The sequence below is a fragment of the Hippoglossus hippoglossus genome, chromosome 24 (assembly GCF_009819705.1).
Source record: "Hippoglossus hippoglossus isolate fHipHip1 chromosome 24, fHipHip1.pri, whole genome shotgun sequence".
NCBI classification, from domain to species: Eukaryota; Metazoa; Chordata; class Actinopteri; order Pleuronectiformes; family Pleuronectidae; genus Hippoglossus; species Hippoglossus hippoglossus.
The window spans coordinates 16,458,153-16,477,585 of record NC_047174.1 but is presented as its reverse complement, the minus strand read 5'-3'; the positions used below and the strand labels follow the sequence as shown (position 1 = coordinate 16,477,585).

The window sequence follows — 19,433 nt, the reverse complement described above, 5'->3', positions numbered from 1 at the left end:
TGACCTACAAAGCTGAGGCACTGTAACTTTGAGAAATAGTCCAAATTTACCGTAGTCCATAACGACCTCTGAAGTACAGCATATGACTCACTGTATTAGAAGTTAAAGAGGTTTCTTTACCTGTACAGAGGAAAATCCTTACACTGCTCATTACCTCTGACATTTCAACCATGCACTTGAGTGCGAAAATCATGGTCAAAGCTTTGTACAGTTTAAACACATCTTAAAAACCTGAGTGGCACTGATAAATGTTGCAAACTGGTGACTCTGCTAGCATCGTTTTTTTTTATCAGGGTATCTACAGCTTGTTACAAGTTACATTTAGTTTTAAGACCTTTTATTATTATTTTTAATTAAATTTAAGACCAAACTGCAGTGGAAAATTACACCCAAAGAGAAAATATACTTATTTCAAGCAAACACATTTCTGCCCATTACACTCCAGCACCTTGATCCACTTGAGTCTACAGTTTGTAGGATTTACAACACACAGGGAAGTTTGCTTCATAAGCACTTTCAGACACTGTCTCAAAACACTATGAGTAATTATCAATTTAAAGCCATCTATCATAAAACTCGCATTTCCCCATGTCGCTAGACTAAGCTGACAGGCTGGCTAGAAAGGCGTTCATTTAATATATAAATTAACCAGAAACATACAAAGCAGCAAATACAACAACTTATAATTCTTCTACTTTGGTCTGGCAGAGTAGAAACATTTTCTGGGGTGACCTTTGGCTGTAATGCGCCCAAAATAATTTAGACCCAATTTGAAATTAATACTTTTTAGGCCTTTTGACACATGGCCACTCTGTTTATATTGTAGAGCTACAATTCCAAAGGCGTTCATCTAACATGCTATATACATAAATATACAGTCTGGCACATATTGCAACCAAGACTGTATTAGATCCTTTTCATACAGTGGGACATGCAATGAATTTGTAAGACTGTTGTTGTTGCACAGTCTATAAGCACCTTGAGATTCTTTGTGCTTTTTTTACCTAATGTTTGGCAATTTTTCTTTTTTGCTACAGTTTGTATTTTTCCTTAATGTATCTCACAGAAAACGAACCTTGTGCCTGAAATCACTCACTACTGAATACATAGTGCACTATGTTTTCTAATAATGCCCTATATCTTTTTAATACATGTCCTATTTAGTGCTCTCAAGAACTCCTACAAGCCGTGTTCATAACATTAACTTTCTGCCCACAATCCCACAGCACAGGTCCTCACATTTTATAGGAAAAAAATTATATTGGGAGTCTTATAATCTGTCAGAGATGACGCACAATGATGACTCATTTAAGTTCCACAAACAATTCACTTCTCACAGTAGAGTGAACTATTCATTGTCTTTTATATAAGAGGCAATTGAGCAAACAGCATTGATTCAAAAATGTACCAAAGTTCACTTTGAGTTCAAAGGTTACAGAAAACCCTTAAATTCTTCGAACACTCTGAGGTGTGAAGTGTAAACAAACAACTTTGTCCGCACTTCCTCTCAACCATTCATAGGGCAGCGTTCTCCACCCTTCTGAGAGCAGACCTTTCATAAAACCCCAGGATAGCTGTGTATGCTCACCACCTCCCCCTCCACAGACTCCAGTTGATCTGTTCTGTTATGAGTCAGTGAGGATCCTGTTTATTCAACCAACGCTGTTGTTTGTTGCGCTCAAACAGGTCTCCTGTCCAGTCAGCGCCAATTTAATTACAGCTCTCCAGAAGCAAGCAAAACAATAACGCAAAGTTGTGTCACAACACTCAACTGTGAAATCCTCTTATTGTCCTTCCTCTTGGTCCACTACCTTTCATTCTGCTCTGTACCACAGTAGAGATTACTGTGCAGGGAGACCGGAATGAAACAGCGGCTGGATATATTTCAAGTGTTCATAAATGGTCCACTTGAGGCTTGGGCGAGATAAATCAAGTGTGATTCAACAACTTTAAATTTGAAAGACCCCACTGAACTCTATTTTTGTCCTTGTCTACTTCAGGCTCTCTGTCAGAGCTGCTTTTCAGTGATGTCCCATTGGATTGAAAATTAAGTGTATCGCGTACTTGTGACAAATGTATCCATTATATGACATTGGGGGAATCAAACGTGTGTAGTTCTGGTCACTTAGCTGGACTTGGAGTCCAGCAGCGAACTCAGTAGTGTGCAGGGGCAATAGATATTCCAGTGTATTTTTAGTCTCCAATTCGATCATCTGATTCGGCTACTGTGGCCCAGTGATTGCTATTGATCTGAAACAGGCAGCAAATACATGCAGGCCTAGTCTGTGAGAGGGAGCGTACATACAGTAGTGTATTCTGTGTGAGAAGCAAACTGTTAGTTTAAGCTTGGCATCCTTGCTTGGGGAAGATGTTGTAGTTTAATTGCTGCAGAAACTAATATATATATAATATCAAAGCTCCTTTGATGATGATGCAAACATGTTTCAGCCGCTGTACTGAAACACAGCTAATGATGTAAATACCCTTCTGATACAGACAGATACCACCTATGTGTCTACCTCACCTAAACTCGATTTGACATTGAGGTGAAGATAAAGCCTTTGTGATTTACAGGAAAAATAAGCCATTATTTTCATGTTCACAAACTTTGTTCCTTGTTAATCACTGCTCACATGTTCTCTTTTTTTCTCTACCTGCAGGTATCCTGGGCCAAAACCACACAAGCCATGTAAGAAAGACAGACATTGAGATATTGAAGACATATTGGCTGGGCCCGTTAATAATCCCCCAGTTTTCCAAGGTTTCTGACCACAGGGCTCTGTGATTCTTCCTACACAGGGGAGCCATGCAAGAATCTGTATTGGCATAAAGCGAGGAAGAAGTATGTGTGTTCTCAATCTTCAAGGTCTCACCATGATGCTCACGCTGGGATAATGCCTCCCTCTTAATTGCTAATGAAGATAAACAAATGTATGCATGCATAATCCCTTTAATTTTGGTGCTGGGGAGGAAATTAAAAACATAGGAATATAAATCACTGCCAAGTTTCATTTGTGGTATTGTTTTACACGGGTTACACTGCGAGCTGATAATATAAAAAGTGAATTACACTGTGAGGCTTTTGAGGTAGGGGGAGGAGTAATATTTTAAGAATAAAAATAAAAGAGGACTTCTGGCTCCACTGGAGCTTTTGAAGTCTTCTCGCTGTTTCTAAAGCTGAAATGTCTCTTTCATGTTACACAGAGAGGCAGCGGGTAGAAGTTTGAAGAAAGCTAATATCAAATTTTAAGTAAAAGTTTGTGTTTCTTTGGGGTTTTATTTAAAGTTATCCATAAAAAAGTTTTCCTTTCACCCCTTTAATTTAAAGGTTCAGTGTGTAAGATTTAGGTGAAAGGGATATTGGCAGAAATTGAATATAAAATAATCCTAGTGATGTTTTCACTAGTGTGTTTCATCTAAATTGTACGAATTGTTGTTTTCTTTACCCGAGAAAGGGCCCTTTGTATTAAAATACTTTATATTTACATCAGGAGTGGGTCCTCTCTACGGAGGCCACCATGTTTTTTACAGTAGTCTACATTGGACAAATTAACACCTTTTGAGTTTTTATGAAAACTGAAGGCTACCACAGGTTCTCCTTCATGTCTGGAAGGGGAGGGTGAGGTGAGGGGTATTCAGCTGCAACATGCAACTTCACCACTAGATGTCACTACATTATAAACACTGAACCTTTAAGTTACTTTTAATTTAATTAACTATTTTCCATTTTTGCCAGTGAGTATTGGTCGATTGCAAAAACACTGGATCATTATTGTATGTAATGGTACATCTCCAACAAGAGCATAAAACTAACAGTTTAGCAAAACTCAAATATATATATACAGTATACTTGCTGAATGTAACCTTAATTTAACCAGGAAAGTCTCAGTGATGGTAATATTTGCTGCCTTGGGGCAACAGTATGCAGTTAAGGGTTAAAACGCTTAAAGCATTGCTCAGTAGACAGTGGAAAGTCACATAAACATTTGAGGCATATGCTACAAAAATCGAAACAGTCATTCGTGTGATCAAATAAATAAAAGAATCAGCTTGTTTATGGTAATTTCTGTGATTCTATAATAGACTATTTTTCTTCATCTAGAAGCTGCAGCAGCTCACATTAGTCTACTTTCACCTAACTGACAGTATGTAGGCCAAACACATTTTTGGAACAGAGCAGACTTCCTAATAACAGTCTGGTTCATTAACTGTAAAACTGTCTGGAATTAATTCTGCACTCTGATAACAATACATGTGGCAATGCCTCAACGTGCTTCAATTTGGAAATGTGACAATTATGTAAGAGTATTGCAAAGTTAATACACTCCACTGCACTTCAAGTGAGGTGTTACTAAACGAAGGATTACCGGCTCCTGTGTCATCTGTAAGAAATAACAATCGATGAAATGCTATTTTACCAACAGGAAACAGAAATGTGACCTCATTAAAAACAATGAATGGAACATTTACAATAATAGAAATTGATTTATGAATAATGTATTGAGAAGTTGGCAGTTTGTTGGAATAAAAAATTGTCATTACCATTCACTGATTGGAATAAGTTTCCAGCTAAAGGAGTAAAATATACAGATATATATACAAGACTAAGCCCCACAACAAATCAGCAAACAAACTGGGCAAATATTGTTCAAATGCAGCTATATCACTGACAAAGCCATTATCAACTGAAATAAAATCTAATTCAACACCCACAGCCTTCACAGACTCTACCTGATTAAAAAGGCAGATTGAATGTGTAGCGGCTGAATCCAATTATTTTGGAAAGCTATACCGTGGCATTGTTTCTTTTTGATTTGCACTTGCCTGTCTGCCAGCTGAGGCACCTTGGTCATTGAAACAAACTGTTTCCTAAAAAACACTATTATATTTAGTGGAAAACATTTTGATTCAGGGAATTGATCAGACATGAATAGAATCTTATTTCAAAATCCTGAAGAAACACCAGTGAATCAAACACTGGTCTAATTCTTTTGATAAAATTCACTGAGGGGACAAATATAACTAGTTTTAGGAGCAAATAAAAAAACAAAGTTTTACCAAAATATGAAATGGAATTAAATGTTTCCCATTAATTACCTAGATTTTCCTACCACAGTTACATAATGAAAAAAAAACCTGCACTTCTTACAATACCATCAGAAATCTGGATTAGTTGTAGAGCTGCCTGCTGTGGTATTTGGCACATACTCGCTTGATCTCTCCCTCCCTCACACCCACGCTACTGTCCATAAAGTCTTCACCGTCCATGCAGACAACCAGATCTTATTGCAGCTGTGTGTGTACCTGCGAGGAGCATTTAATGCAGTTCTTTCATACACAAGAACTTCACTGTGGCTCTGTTACATGTGAAAGCAAACTGCATGCATCTGCAGGTGCCCCTTCACTATTGCCACAGACTAAATCAATTCTGTGGGAAACACAGATATTTATATAAAGTGCTTGAAAAAGCCAATCAAAAAGAGTTTTTTCTGCGACAACCAAAAAAAACAGTAACATCCTCCTCTACACAGCCATCACTGAAAACATATCCACCTCATTCATAATAGTTTGGTACAGCAGCCTCAACAGTCAATCACTACACCACAAATGCACCATCACAAGGGCACACAAAAATGATTTGACCCGCATCCTACTCATCACCCTCTAAGAGGCGCTACAGATCCTAGGCCACCAAATCATCCCATTTTAAAAGACTTTTTTTCAGCAAAGCCATAAGGACACAGAACTCTCTGCAACAGTAATGATATACATATATTTGAACAGTCTGCACTGAGCTTTTCCCATGCTGTACCTGCACCCAAAAGTAATTCCACCATCTTAGTTGTGTGGTCATTAATAAATTATTCAGATTCTGAAATATAACCAACCTGACCTCCATGGTACAGAAAACCCAGGGAGCAGTGAATGGCAGGTAGACGAACAGCACTCTTAACATATTGTTATAGCTTGAGCTGAAATGTCACTTCCACTGCCTACAGACAAAACAAGTTCTCACTCCATATTCAACTGATCAACTCAGTGTAATTTATAATACCTATATAAATACGTATTGTTATGCTATGCTTCAGTAGTGGCAGGACATTGCTAAAATTGCAATATGTTTTTCATGACAGCCAAAACTGCATTTAGCTGCACAATGAGTATGTTGAAAATGAGACGATTAAGAGAAAATGTATATTTTTAATAGAACAAACAATGAATAATATACTGCTTGTGATGATTGGGAAAGAAACAGCTGACACTCATTGCTGTTCATTGAGTGAGTTAATTCTCCTCGTTTCTCACAATAATGAGCAAAGATCAATGTCTTGCTTAGGATATAGTCACAAACTGTATATTGTGTACATGAAGAACAAAAACAACTTATATCCAGTTACATTATTTAATTCTCAGGGCAAAGAGGGCATTTTGAAATGAAACTCCAGCAAACCTCCCACAGAACTGCTTTAGGATATGCTGCATGCACTACATGTGAACCCATTTAATAATACACTAACAGAACATACTGAGCCCTTTAACCATGACTGAATACACCCACACATCACAGGAACGAGAAGCATATCGTATCAATACACCTACAATCAAACACATGAGTACCAATTACATATCCCAAACCTGAGTATAATGGTGAATGTTTTATACACTTTTATAATAGAAGTATAAAACATACACACGTATGGTTAAAACCAATGAGAATGGAAAGGGAGGGAAATAAGCTAAATAAATAAATATAATAAATATATAAATATTGGGGGATGTTTAAAATCTGCTTATCATTCTAGCTCGAAAAACTTCAGCAAGCAGTATGTGAGAATGAAAGTACTGTAAATATGAACATATGACACAGCCCATTTTGTGGAGACAACCCTCTCTAGGTAAAGCTGTAGTTAAAATGCGTAGGACCAACAATCACTCAGAAACACCGAGGGAGAGCAGAGGCACATGAACACCATACACAATATACTGAAAATCAGAAAACAACATCTGAGCTTTTGAACATGGCAACAAAGGAGGCATTTAAGAGCCTCAATAACATGCATGCACACATCACCTTCATTTAATTTCTGATGTTCATTTGTAGGGGTGGGGATGGTGCAGGTGTTTGGTCTTGGCTCTCTTCGAAAGACCAACCCGGATCGGACGTGTGCACGTTGTCAGAGGCTCCAGTCTTCTGGGCGGCTCTGGGGGTCCTGCACACAAAAACATTTATATAAATATAACAAACATAACAGCAGCACATTAATGAAGCAGTCCTGGATGACACTGACACTTGTGTACTGTAACTCACAGGAGTGTTATTAGTGACTTCATTCTGTTCTCTACATTTAATCTACATCTACATGTAGTTAGTTTGTTTTCGACCCAAAGCCCCAGAATGAATCCAGACATTTGTCTTAAAGGGATAGTTCACCCAGAAATGAAAATACACCCCTTATCTACTCATCACTATGCCGATGGAGGGGTGGGTGAAGGGTTTGAGTCCACAAAACACTTCAGGGGTTCAGTTTCAGGGGTAAACAGCGTTGCAGCCAAATCCAATACAATTGAAGTAAATGGTGACCACTTCAAACAAAACAACAGAAAAGTAAAATGCCTCCATTCTGCTCCTGTGGTGTCATCCAAGTGTCCGTAAGACCTGACATTCAAGTTCGACCATGTTTTTAGCCTAAATGTCTGCTGTGATCCACGTGTGAACATGGCTCCAGAGGAGTACATCAGAGGACATTTAGGCTAAAAACATGGTGTAAATGAGATTAAAATCGAGTCAAATTTGAACGTCGGGGCTTAAGCACACTTGGATGAAACTACAAGAGCAGTATGGAGGTATTTTAAGTCTTTTAAGGTTGGAAGAATTGACCCCCAGTTACTTCAATTGTATGGGATTAGGCTGCAACAAAGTTTACCTCTAGACTCAAACACTTCACTCACCCCTCCATCGAGAAGGAGAGCAGCAATGGTTGAGAGATTTATTTGCTAAGAAAGCGAGCGCCGATCGCGGAAACAAAAAAAGACACATCTCCGATCACAAAGACAGTTAGTTGCAGCCCTAAGGTAGTCTAAATCACATTATAAAGTCCTATTGGAGTTTTCACAATAATTTGTGACATTAACAATCTGCAGTTATCAATTGCTTGACAACGCCATTGGTGTATACAAGATGGAAAGTTGTAGCTTTCATCATTAGAAAGAAAACACCCAAAATGGTAATAAATATGGTAGCATCATGCATTAAGCTATTTCAGGTTGGAGTTTTAAAACTGGCAGAATAACGTAGGATGTAATGGCCTAGTGAAGGTAATTATTAGACTTTGCTCATAACATATAAACTCAAATAAGAATGGAATATTATATTCACAACATATCTAAACACAATAATAATAATTATAATAAAATTAATTTATCTGACTGAGGTCAGAATATTAGTGTTCATGTAATCCTGGTCAGTGTGACAGTGGACCACCAGGAACAACACCAGGAGCCTGAAGCTGAAGAAGCTAAATGGAATCCAGCCATCATTCATTCTGTTGTCAAACCTATGCTTTCCCCACTGGCACCGGCAGCAGTAATCCTGTACGCGTGGTGCATGTATTTGTTTCACGATCTTGATCATTTTTATACAAACAATGTGCTTGAGAATGAGATGCATTTCTCTGGCTGCAGCCACCGTGTCTCACAACTGAAGAATCTAGAGCAGTTTGCTCTTTGATTTTTGATCACAACATGAAGCATCCACCCTTTTGATTGTTTGTTGCCTTACCTTGGTTTTGTTTTGCATATTGTAGTTAGTCTACAAGCTTTTTGCCTATTTGTTGATGATGCTGCCAAAGGGAGTCAGATGTTTGCCTCTCTGACTTTACTGCACATTTCTCTTCAAAGTCATTTAAAATAATTAATATGCAACCACGAGTTGTTTTGTGAACAACTAATTCATACACTCCCCGCTTTTATTAGCGTTATTTATGAATCCTTGTTATGGAAGTTTTTATTGTGTGTTTCTACCAGTTGAAGTTCTGCCGGTGCCCCTCAGCTAAACCACAATAAAAAAATTTGAAAATAAGCACCCAAACAAAATCAATCTCTCTTACCCGTAGTCTTGCGGGCAGTTGTGCGTACAATGAAATATAATCCTGGCAGCACCTCTGGCTTTACCAACAATGATATGTCAGAATGTCTGCCGTAAAAAGGGCCCATACAACTGCCCACAAGTCATTGAAATATATAAAGATGTTGAACAAAACACAGAATGATTGAGAGTCCTTGCTTTTTTTATTTTAACAAACAAATAGGACCCCCAAAAAACCCAATGATTTTATCAACAAAATGCTGAGTGCTATTTCGTCTACTAATACAACATAAAACTCACTGTGGAACTGTTGCTCAAACAATGGTGGACACGCGAAGGACGGAGACCACATTTTCCTCCTCTGATCCATCCCCTGCAGCTCTGGAAGTAAAATGGAAAGTCAGAGACAGCCAGGAAGGACTCGCTAATTCTGTCTTATTTGAGGCCGTTTTACCCTCAAACAATGTTTTTGCATTCGTGGCGGTGTGTTATCAATCCATCATTTATTGAGAAAGGGAAATGAATATTTGAACATTCATGAGAGGTAGCTGTGTCAATTTAAAAAGACAAATCAATAAAAGTAATTGTATTTCCTTACTGAATTAACCTAGCTGACATTTTAAAGTCCATCACCCAAACTTCAGGGAAAACAGGGTTAGGCAAACAAGACTAAAAAACTGTGGAATTAAAGAACAGTTAGGTCTAATTAAAATGTTTTTATTTTGTATTTTTCAGACTTGTCATTTAATGGTTGAAACTTTTGGCTTCTGAAGAAGTTTTCTGGGTGAGCAAAACATTATTTTGCTCTAGATTTAATCTTACTCTTGTTACCAACAGAGATTGCTCAGACTGTATTGATAGTAGTTTTTTTCCCCCTGAAGATAAAAGCTTTTTTATTTATATTTTTTGTTTGATTTGAAAAGAGTAAACTCTCTCAACCTTTGTGCTTCTCTGCAGTGTCCATTGATGTTTCCTGGCTCGTGTGGCTGCCAAAGGGCACCTCCTGCTCGCCATCACAGCTGCCACTGGTACAAGAAACCACTGGATCACCTCCAGACATTTCCAGGCTTGAGTCTTCTTCAGCATCATCTAAACAGTAAACATGCAACAAGATATTTTTTCTGGCACTGATTTTTGAATATAATAATGGTGTCAATAAAGACAATTAATTAAAAAAAGACAGCTTGGTCTTGGTCTCACCCTCATGTAAAATGTTCCTCATGCTATTTTTCATGTTAACCTGAACAACATTTTTATCCTTGATTCAATCATCTCCACTTCACAAAATTGTGAAGTGAATCTGAATCTGAATAGGAAAACCTTGTTTGGTCTAAATGGTAGAGATTGTGGCCTTTATTAATGGCTTTTAATTTCCTTTATATACCTCCATTTTTTTTGACGTTGACAATGTTTGGCAATCTTTTTTCAGCAAAACATTAGCTATATGACCACTCAAGACACATCACGTAATTGGATCAAGCTGGTGTGATTATATACCCCAGAGGCTTAAAGACATCTATAATCTATGTATGAGAGGTTCTCGTGGCTGATATGTTTTTAAGTAATTAGACATTTATAGAAAAATGATTAACTGACCGATCTACATGTGCACAGTTTTTCATTGCAGTAATGTGGTTTACACCACCAATTTTAAATTTGACATTTTGGACATACACTAATTCAATGTCTTGTATAGCATTATTATATAGCATCAATAGAAGATTGATATCCCTCTTCTCACTCAATATGACTCCAGAGTAAGCAGCTTGTTGGCAGACTGAGCTTGGTGGCTCAGTCTGCCAACCAACACCTCTATGGTTCAGTAGCTAACATGTTAAAGCTTGTGTAAAAATGATTTGTGATTTTAATGAATGTTATTTGCTGGAATACTTGGACACACTCAGAAAAAGTTGCACACAAAGTTGCACTGGAATAATTTATGTATGTATTGTACAATGGATATACCATTAATCTGAATTGTTAAAGAAATATTTATACTGGTGCATGGTCTTGGACAAATGAGATGAAGTGACCGAACTAATTCATTTTGTACTGTACAGTGAAGGTGAGTCTTTTTATTTGTAGTTACCTAATGGCGCGTGGCTTCGTAGTTCTGGGCTGCTGAGATGTTCTTTGCAGTTTGAAACATGGCCCTCCATGGCTTCCGCTGTGTCGCTACATTGCTCTGGTGTCGATGCTTTGCTGTCGTTTGCAAAATCATTTATACTGATGTCAAAAAACAAGTTCAGCTCTTTCAGGACCATGTTGTACTGTTTTCTCATCTCAAACTCAGGGTAGACGTTTAAATCAGATGGACTGTCACTTTCATCGGAAACAGTGGAGGAGGTTGACTGAGGGTTCATTTCATCCAGGATGAGTGCAGTGGAATCACAGACTGAGTCACAGTTAAGCTGTTGCTCTGGCCATCCGAGGATAATAACATCTGCCAGAGAGATAGAGTTTGGGAGCTCATTACAAGTGGAGTCACTGCTTAAACATTCATGTGCCATGTTGTCGCTGTGACACTGAAATCTTGCCACCTTCTCTTTGCCCACTTCCTCCTCTCCTGGTATCTCCTCATACTTGTCACTCTCTGCCCCTGGCATGGAGTGGTAAAGTTGTCGCTCAGATGTTTTCAACAGCTGCCTAGGCAAGCTGGTGAGGAGAGGGCTGTTGCCCAGGCCGGCAGCATCATCATCAGCATCATCATCATCTGGTGAGAGCCGGATCTTTTCGAAAGTGTCAAAACCCCCAGGCACCCGGTCATAGAAAGTGAAGACAGATGGCGCTGGGGAAAATCTGTCATTACAGATTTGGGCAGTGGTGTTGTTGTTAGCATTTTGAGAATGGCTTGATTCATTCTGGCATGGCACAACTGCATCACTTACTGAAGCAGAAGTTGAGACTGCAAGGTCATCTTTACTTTCAACCATTATTGTCTGAGTTCTATTTTGAAAATATGGAAAACAATTGAGCTCATTTCCTTGTTCACGTTGACTAACTTGGCTCAATGTGTTGTCACTTTTACTCATGTTGCCCTTTGTCCCTTCAACATGTGACAGTTGCAGATCATGATCTATTTTCACCAACACCTCTGAATTTTCCTGCCCGTCAGTTTTATTTTCCACACCAACATTCGTCACTCTTCTCTTTTCTTCAGTTGTCTCTTCATGTTCAACAGGAGTTAACCTATTGTTACATTTACTAATGTCTCCTTCTGTCCAGTCACTGATGCAATCCCCAGTTGATATTTCATTGGGGTTTTCTTTCTGTTTTTCATTGTTTTGCAGAAGTTCCTCATCTGACTTTATTTCTTTCTCCAAGTTCTCATCAGTTTTCATTTGTTTGACAAATCTTATCATGTCTTCTCCTTCTTTTACCTCAGTTGACTCGTCCATTCTGGCAGATCCTGTTTGGGAATATTCAACCTGTTGTGTCTTCAGGTGGTCGAGACTGACAGGGAACCAGTCAGATTGATCCTGCTCCTTCAGCTGAGATCTCACAGACCTATGACTTTCATGTCCTCCATCCCAAGCAGGAGGAGGTTTTGTGGGGCTGTGGGGACTACTGCTGGGACTGGATTTCCATTGACAGCTACTTTCATTGCCATCCATCCCTTGTGTTTTGTTGATTGTGATGTAACAAGCTTGAGGCTCTGTGTCTCTGTGCCCGGCCTGGTCGTGAGCTGAAACTTCCTGTGTTTCCCTCTCGCTGACTTTTACAGATGGAAATCTTTCAAGAGCCGCAGTACTCTCTGTGTTAGAGCATTTCTCCTTAGCCTCTCTGTCAGTTTCACTCCCCATGGCAGGGTCAATTACACTGAAAGGGCCTGGATCATTATCTCCTTCACCAAGCTCTTCGCTGATTCTTGCAGGCATTGGAGTCTCTGTTGTGTGATCAGCCGCTTCACTCCGAGCTTTGGCTATTATCTTGCCAGCGGCATGTTCGCCTTTTAGCCCACAGAAGTCATCATCTTCAACACTTGCATTCTCAGATATAATATTTCTGGCTAATACCATAACACCAGAATCAGTTGACCCCTTGGTACATTTAGCAACAAAAGGGATTTTTGCTTCCCTCTCAGAGAAGGCAACATTTTCTTTCTCAAAAGTCTGGACTTCTGGTATTTTTTTCTCATTTTTTGTAAAGTCTGCCAAGTTCCCAGAGGGGTTCTCTTCAGGGTCTGAAGAAAAGCATTTAGAGACTTGATAATCACAGAGAGATCTGGTACTGCTTCCCTCTTCCTTGCCGAAAGGGATATTCTCACTAAATTCGAGCTTGTTCTCTGTCTGATTGCTCGCTTTAACTTCAGCAGATTGGCTCCATGTATTATGGAAACCTGCGTCATGTAGAGCATGTTCATGAGCGCAATCAGACTGGCATCTGACCTCTTCATCACTTGAACTAAGGGTGAATACTTGGACTTGACTGACATTAGTTTGTACCTGTCTCCCATCTTTGTCATTTCCAGCGGGAGAGCAACAACCTCCGAGGGGTTCGTCTTCAAGTGATTTCCCCAGCCGTCTGCAATCAGGTTGACTGGACGTGTCAGTGCTGGTGTCTTCTGAAGTGTGAGACTCTGCTAATGCCCCACCTGCATCATCTCCCCGGTATGAGCTGAGCTTGTCAGTTTCAGTAAGTGGTGGCTGCTCATCTTTCCCCAGATGTAGGAGGTGTCTCTCAGCAGTGATAAAACTGACTTTAGAAAATCCTGTATGCACATTGTCAGTGTGTGCTGCAGTCACCTTTGTAAAAGGGGTGACAATTAAATAGGAGTGTTGTGGCTGCTCGTGAGGTTTATCATCTAGAACATCCCCACTCTCTGCTGGGCACATTTCTAACAAATCTGTCTGCAGGGTGTGTTTTGATGATGGGGAGCCAATGTTTTTCTGAAATGTCCAAAGCTCAGGAAAGTCAAACCTCCTTTCCCCACTGTGGTTGTTTGTCACCGTACAATCTGTCCTTGGCCTTTTTTGGGAGACTGGTGAAGTGAGCTCTCTCTCTGTTTGTAGACTGATGTCTTCATGTATGACTTTATCCATTTTCTTATATCTAAAAAATAATAAAAATAGAAACATCTTGAGCATCACAAAGCCACACTGCTTAGATCAATAAAAGCAAAAAGCAAACATGTCAAACATTGACAAACACAATCTATTCCACATTAGAAGAAGACTTTTCAGACAGAAACACTGACTCAAACCAGTGATTCAAAACAAGCTGATGGTCTCCTAAACGTCAGTCTGCAATATCATCCACATGCACATCGGTATCCTATAAAAGGACATCAAGAGCACACCCCATCAAGAACTGTTGTGCATCAGTATCTAATGATACTTGGCTAGCTACAATGAACAGACAACCTTTTCCACAGCAAACATTTCACTTATCAAAATGGGGAAAGCATAGATGTTATGATGTTATTAATAACATCAAGAACTACTCTGTACTATTTTAAGTTTACCAGCAGTTTAGTGTGATGGTGAGCCAGTATGCAGAATATCGAAAACAAAAATAATTCAGCCATCATTAATTTGATACATGTCAAAATAACTTCTGTGGAAAAGGCTGACTAGGCTGTCCCAATTCGAAAGCTCCTCCAAATGCGGCTGACAAATGTGTCTTTCAACCTGTGAGCAACGGACGCTCCACTGGGTGGATCCTTACATATCCCATGATTCATTGCGCTTCAGTGACGAACTGCTTATCAAAGAGGTAATGGTGGAAAAAAGCGAAGCAAAAACGTCAGAAGAATTTATTTTTAAATGTACTCAAAGAAGTACTCAAGCGAACAGCTAACGGTACACACTGAAAAATCTTTTCAACGTTTTTAAACAACTGAAGAACATTTTCGTTGGGACAAGCTGGTGAATGTGAGCCGCTAAATTGAGACACAGCTTTTGTCTTACACTCATGCTTCTCATCCTCATGAAAATTAACAAAAAGTTAAAGATAAGAATTTCAGGTCACCATGGTGATGATTATCTGTCACCTGGCAGACCACCCTGTCACACACAGGCATGTTTATAAATGGTCAAATACAAAAGAGTATATTAACTGTATGAACACTGAAGAAACTATTATTGAAATATAAAGCACAAAAATGATAAAATAATGATGTGACTGCACTCAAGTTATCCCTCAGTGTTGAGTGTAAAATAACTACAATTCACAATCTCTTCTTTTAAACCGATTCTTACTGCTGTATGAATTGATTTGTGTCGCCCAGGTTACTATGACCAGCTTTAGCCTCCTTTAGCTTGCTAATGTTAGCAAGGAAAAACAAGTGTCGAAGTTAGCTGACTGCCAACATTAGCTTGTATTAGTACCTGTCATGCTGTAAAGGTAGTTAGCTAGCTACAGCAAAAAGTGGCTGAATATCAATGACCTGCTCGTCCAGAGTAATGTTTTCATTCCCTTGAATTACCCAAAATTTATAACTCAAAGAAATATGCCACACTTACACTCATAAATAAAATGACTTCAGCATTTTGTTATTATGAAACTTCAGACGTCCGCTAGCTTATTAACTTAGCTAGCTAACCAATTAGATCATACTTTCCCTTGCAGACAATACTATCCGACATTTTGAGGTAGAAACATTGTTTAATTCTCTATTCAGCGACTACTAGTAATTCTCAGGTTACTCACCAGGTGAATTAGTTGGTTAGCCTTTAACCCTGATTAAGCACAGCCAGGTAACCCGGGTTAGCAAGCATTAGCTGGATAGTTTCCTGTGGCGCGAAAACCAGGTGACGAAAGCGGAAGGATACCTACATAGACGCGGTTTAGTTACATGAATCCTCCCGGTGTGTTTTAATCTATCAGGTATGAGAAGTGGTTTGGACCGTTTCTAGCTCAGGGAAGCCATAGATCACTTCAACGCGTTAATGTGTGTAAGATGTCATTCATCGCTGTCGTTTGATTTTGCTTTATTCGTGGCGATCAGCCCAAAACCAGATAGGTAGAGAGAGAGAGAGAGGGAGAGAGAGATAGAGAGAGAGAGAGAGATAGAGACTCACCACTCTCTCTCCCCCTCTCCCTCTCTCTCTCTCTCTCTCTCTCTCTCTCTCTCTCAGTATGTGTCTCCTCCTCCGTGCCCGCGCTCCAGTGTGTTCTCAGCCGCAGCATCGCACGGACCTGCTCCGCTCACTTTTTCTGTCGAGGCTCGACTTCTTCCCCCCCACCCCCCCCGCGCTGCATTCAAAACCCAGACTAAACCCCCGCAGACTCTAAGCAAACCCGCCAGAGAGAACCGTGAAGGCGACAGAGGCTCGACACAGGAGCAGTTTGTAGCCGTCGCAGGTTTTTGTGAGCAGACGTCAGACCGGACTTCTCCCCGCTCCCTCCGCACCCTCTAAGGTAGGATGGATCATATGGAGAGGGATGCATGCAGAGCAGAACCCGGTGTCTCCTTCACTGAACTCCTGCTTTATTAAACTGTGTATGATGGTGCACGAGGCAACCTGGTTCAATAAGACTCGATTATGATGTGATCATTGGAGGGTTTGGGGCGATATTAATGAGACCCAGGTTACAATAAGGACAAATGCCGTTTATCAATATAACCTCTGCAGCCGTGGGATCGATCCCTGCTGCTTGTTGCACGTTGTGCACGCGAACACGAGACTTATCGATGTGAAGAAGATCGTGGTTTGTCTGGTCTGGACTTACTCTACACTGCCTACACGCACACACACACACACACACGGCTTAGATTGGTTTAATTTTCATCCGTTATCAAAGTTATAAGACAAATCAGCATCATCTGCTTTATGCAATGTAGATTTGATTTTAGTCGATTCTACTGGACTTTGCATTGGAGGGCTTTTGGTACAACATGATGTGGTGTGTGTGGTGTATCGTAGTTTGGCAAGGGTGTGTGTGTGTGTGTGTAAGAATGTATGTATGCAAGAAGGTGTGTCTCTCTTATCCCACATCCTCATCCTTACTGAGGCATGATGATCATGTCTCATCCCCACTAGCACCTCTGTGTGCCAACTCTCCTGTGCACGCACACACGCACACACGCACACACACACACACACACACACACACACACACACACACACAGACATGACAGTTCCGTAGAAAACGGGCACCATTATTACACAGAAATCCACCAGATTTGCCAGAATCAAAGCCTTAAACTGCCACGTTCCTGTCTGATGGTGCCTCTCTGGGCTGGGGCTCTGCCTGCCTCTCAAGGTCATCCCCTGTTGGCAAATGATGGTAAAGGGACAGTGTTATGTAATAGCTTATGGCCTGGCTCAGGGGCAAGTCTGCTGATTGTCACACGACTGTAAAATTACTCATCTGACAATATATATTAGCGGTCATTTCCTTACTAAGATGTGAGTTCAGCTATGTGTTCTTTATTTAATAATAATTGTACTGCTGTGACAGTGTCCCAGTGGACCAGGAGACAAAGGGCTATGACTCAGGTTTAGAGACAGCGTGCTGCAGACTGACCCAGGGTTTCTTGTCCCAGACTATGTCCCTATTATGTCTCCAGCTAATTTTTTTTTTTACATTGACATTTGTTGATTGTGCATCAGTTGTCTGTTTATTGTAGATGTGAGTAACTGGTGCAAAACACTGTCGTGCATAAAATTAAGCGCTAGCAGGGGGGTGGGGTGTGTTCAGTGTTGTGTGCTAATAGGAGTGTCATGCCTCTGCATCCGTCTCTGATCACACCATGATTTTTTTTTTTTTTTTGCCTTTCCTTGCATTTATTCTTTTTTTATCGCTTGATATCTTCTCTCCCTGGTGCACTCTCCTCCTGTGTTTATCTGGTGTATACATTGAAAATGAAAGCTGGAGAATAGAAGAGGGATTTCACCATACACATTTTTGGCGGTCAGGTGATTGCTGAGTGAGCTGAGTGCGGAGATTTTCTTCAGTTATCTAACATTTAAAAAAAATATATATTTTCTCACCCTCAGTTATTTGTTAGAAAACGAGGCAAGGTTGATGGTAAACTGTGGAACAATTTGTCAACTACCACTTCAGACCTTGAATTGCTGCACTTATATTTTGAGCCATGGTTTGCGTCATTCGTCGTTTTGGTTTTTGTTAGTTGTTGGTAACAAACCTCAATGTGCCTTCAGATTTGCAATCTCATAGTTATTATCAATCTTTTATCGCAGGCGTGATCACTCGGTCATGATTGGTCCAATATAGCCAGGTGTCATGCAGTTGGAAGATGTAAAAACAGGTGTATTATGTGGTAATATGTACAACATATAACTGACAGCAGCTTGCCCTAACTTCAGGTATTAGTTTTGTGATTTGAATGTGTTATAGTGCTAATTGTAGAATAAAACATTTGAAAAATAATCTGAGCTCAACAGGCTTCACCCACATGGATGGCAGCAGGTTGGGGTATTGTAGTTCGTCGTCCTCTATCACTATACTATTCTATACCATACTATACCATACTCTACTATACTATACTATACTATTATTTCAACCCTAGGAATAGATGATAGCATAACAGGGCTCCTAGGAAGCTGTGAAAAATGACAGTGGAGATGATTTGACATGAGGAGGAAAAAGTATGGAAGACAAATCAGAATCAACAACAAACAGACACAAAATCAAGGTCTTTAAGTGTTTAAGAATGTGTTGGAAGATTACATTTTGAAATTGCTCCAACGTACCATGTTGCTACTTGCGTCACTTTAAAGATCGTGCAGCTTCAAGTTTTATAAAAGAGTGAGCTGAGGGGGTGGTATTAAAATAAGTGTGATTTATTGAAGTGTTAGGTCACCTTTTGTACACCATAAATGAATCACTAAACATAAATCCTTATCCTAACGAGTTGGAATAATAATTTCATCTTATTATACAAGTTGTTTTTGGTGGTAAGATCAATATACTGTATATTACTGGATAATACCACCAGCTGCACATTGATACAGGTCAGATCCAGATTCAGCTCTGATGGAGGTAGACAGAGTGATAAATAACACCTGCATTATGATGCAGTGTGAGCTATTGTAAGAACATTTTGAACATATCAGAAGTGAATGAACACTAAGTACCACATTAGAAGGTTGAAGCTTTCATCAAAAATGCATTAATCTTCTAGAGGTTGTCTGCATTGTGTGTGTGTGTGTGTGTGTGTGTGTGTGTGCCTGTGTGTATGGCAGCATCATATATGCCAGCAATATGCTCATAATGTGCTCGGATGCCTTGAAATGCTGCACTTAACCTCAGTTCTGAATGATTTCACACAAATACACAAAGACACGCAATATGTAACAGACCGTCTCAACCACATGTTACACATGTGTTTGTGACTGGTTAAAAATGCAGTAGATCATGTAACACATGAACACACCAC

General features: G+C 39.7%; 2 protein-coding genes across 4 annotated transcripts in view; one reads left to right on the top strand and one right to left on the bottom strand.

The window, feature by feature from the left end:
* Positions 1-6,620: 6,620 nt before the first annotated feature.
* Positions 6,621-16,064, bottom strand: LOC117758177. Of its 3 annotated transcripts, XM_034579609.1 has the most exons (6): positions 15,737-16,064; positions 13,578-14,137; positions 11,175-13,517; positions 10,025-10,174; positions 9,386-9,466; positions 6,621-7,211 (listed from the first exon to the last, which is right to left on the bottom strand). In XM_034579609.1, exons 2-6 carry the CDS (start codon positions 14,125-14,127, stop codon positions 7,093-7,095), a joined length of 3,243 nt encoding a protein of 1,080 aa, XP_034435500.1. In that variant the 5' UTR covers positions 14,128-14,137; positions 15,737-16,064; the 3' UTR covers positions 6,621-7,092. The 3 variants fall into 3 exon arrangements, with proteins under 3 accessions (XP_034435500.1, XP_034435498.1, XP_034435499.1); XM_034579607.1 differs by having other exon boundaries at positions 11,175-14,137; XM_034579608.1 differs by having other exon boundaries at positions 6,621-7,202; positions 11,175-14,137.
* A 124-nt stretch (positions 16,065-16,188) lies between these two features.
* The window catches only part of vsnl1a (visinin-like 1a), a 36,226-nt gene continuing 32,981 nt past the window's right edge, over positions 16,189-19,433 (top strand). Inside the window, exon 1 of the mRNA XM_034579610.1 lies at positions 16,189-16,447. The gene's annotated coding sequence lies outside the window, so the exon portion shown is untranslated. The remainder of the gene's footprint in view (positions 16,448-19,433) is intronic.

Bases quoted from the DNA above. Each gene is read 5' to 3' on its own strand.
- LOC117758177 (XM_034579607.1), bottom strand. From the start codon at position 14,127: ATGGATAAAGTCATACATGAAGACATCAGTCTACAAACAGAGAGAGAG. The intron at 10,175-11,174 runs GTAACTACAAAT...TTTACTGTTTAG, and splicing joins ACGAAGCCACGCGCCATTAG to ATGATGCTGAAGAAGACTCA. The intron at 7,212-9,385 runs GTGAGTTTTATG...TTTTGTGTGCAG, and splicing joins GTTTGAGCAACAGTTCCACA to GACCCCCAGAGCCGCCCAGA.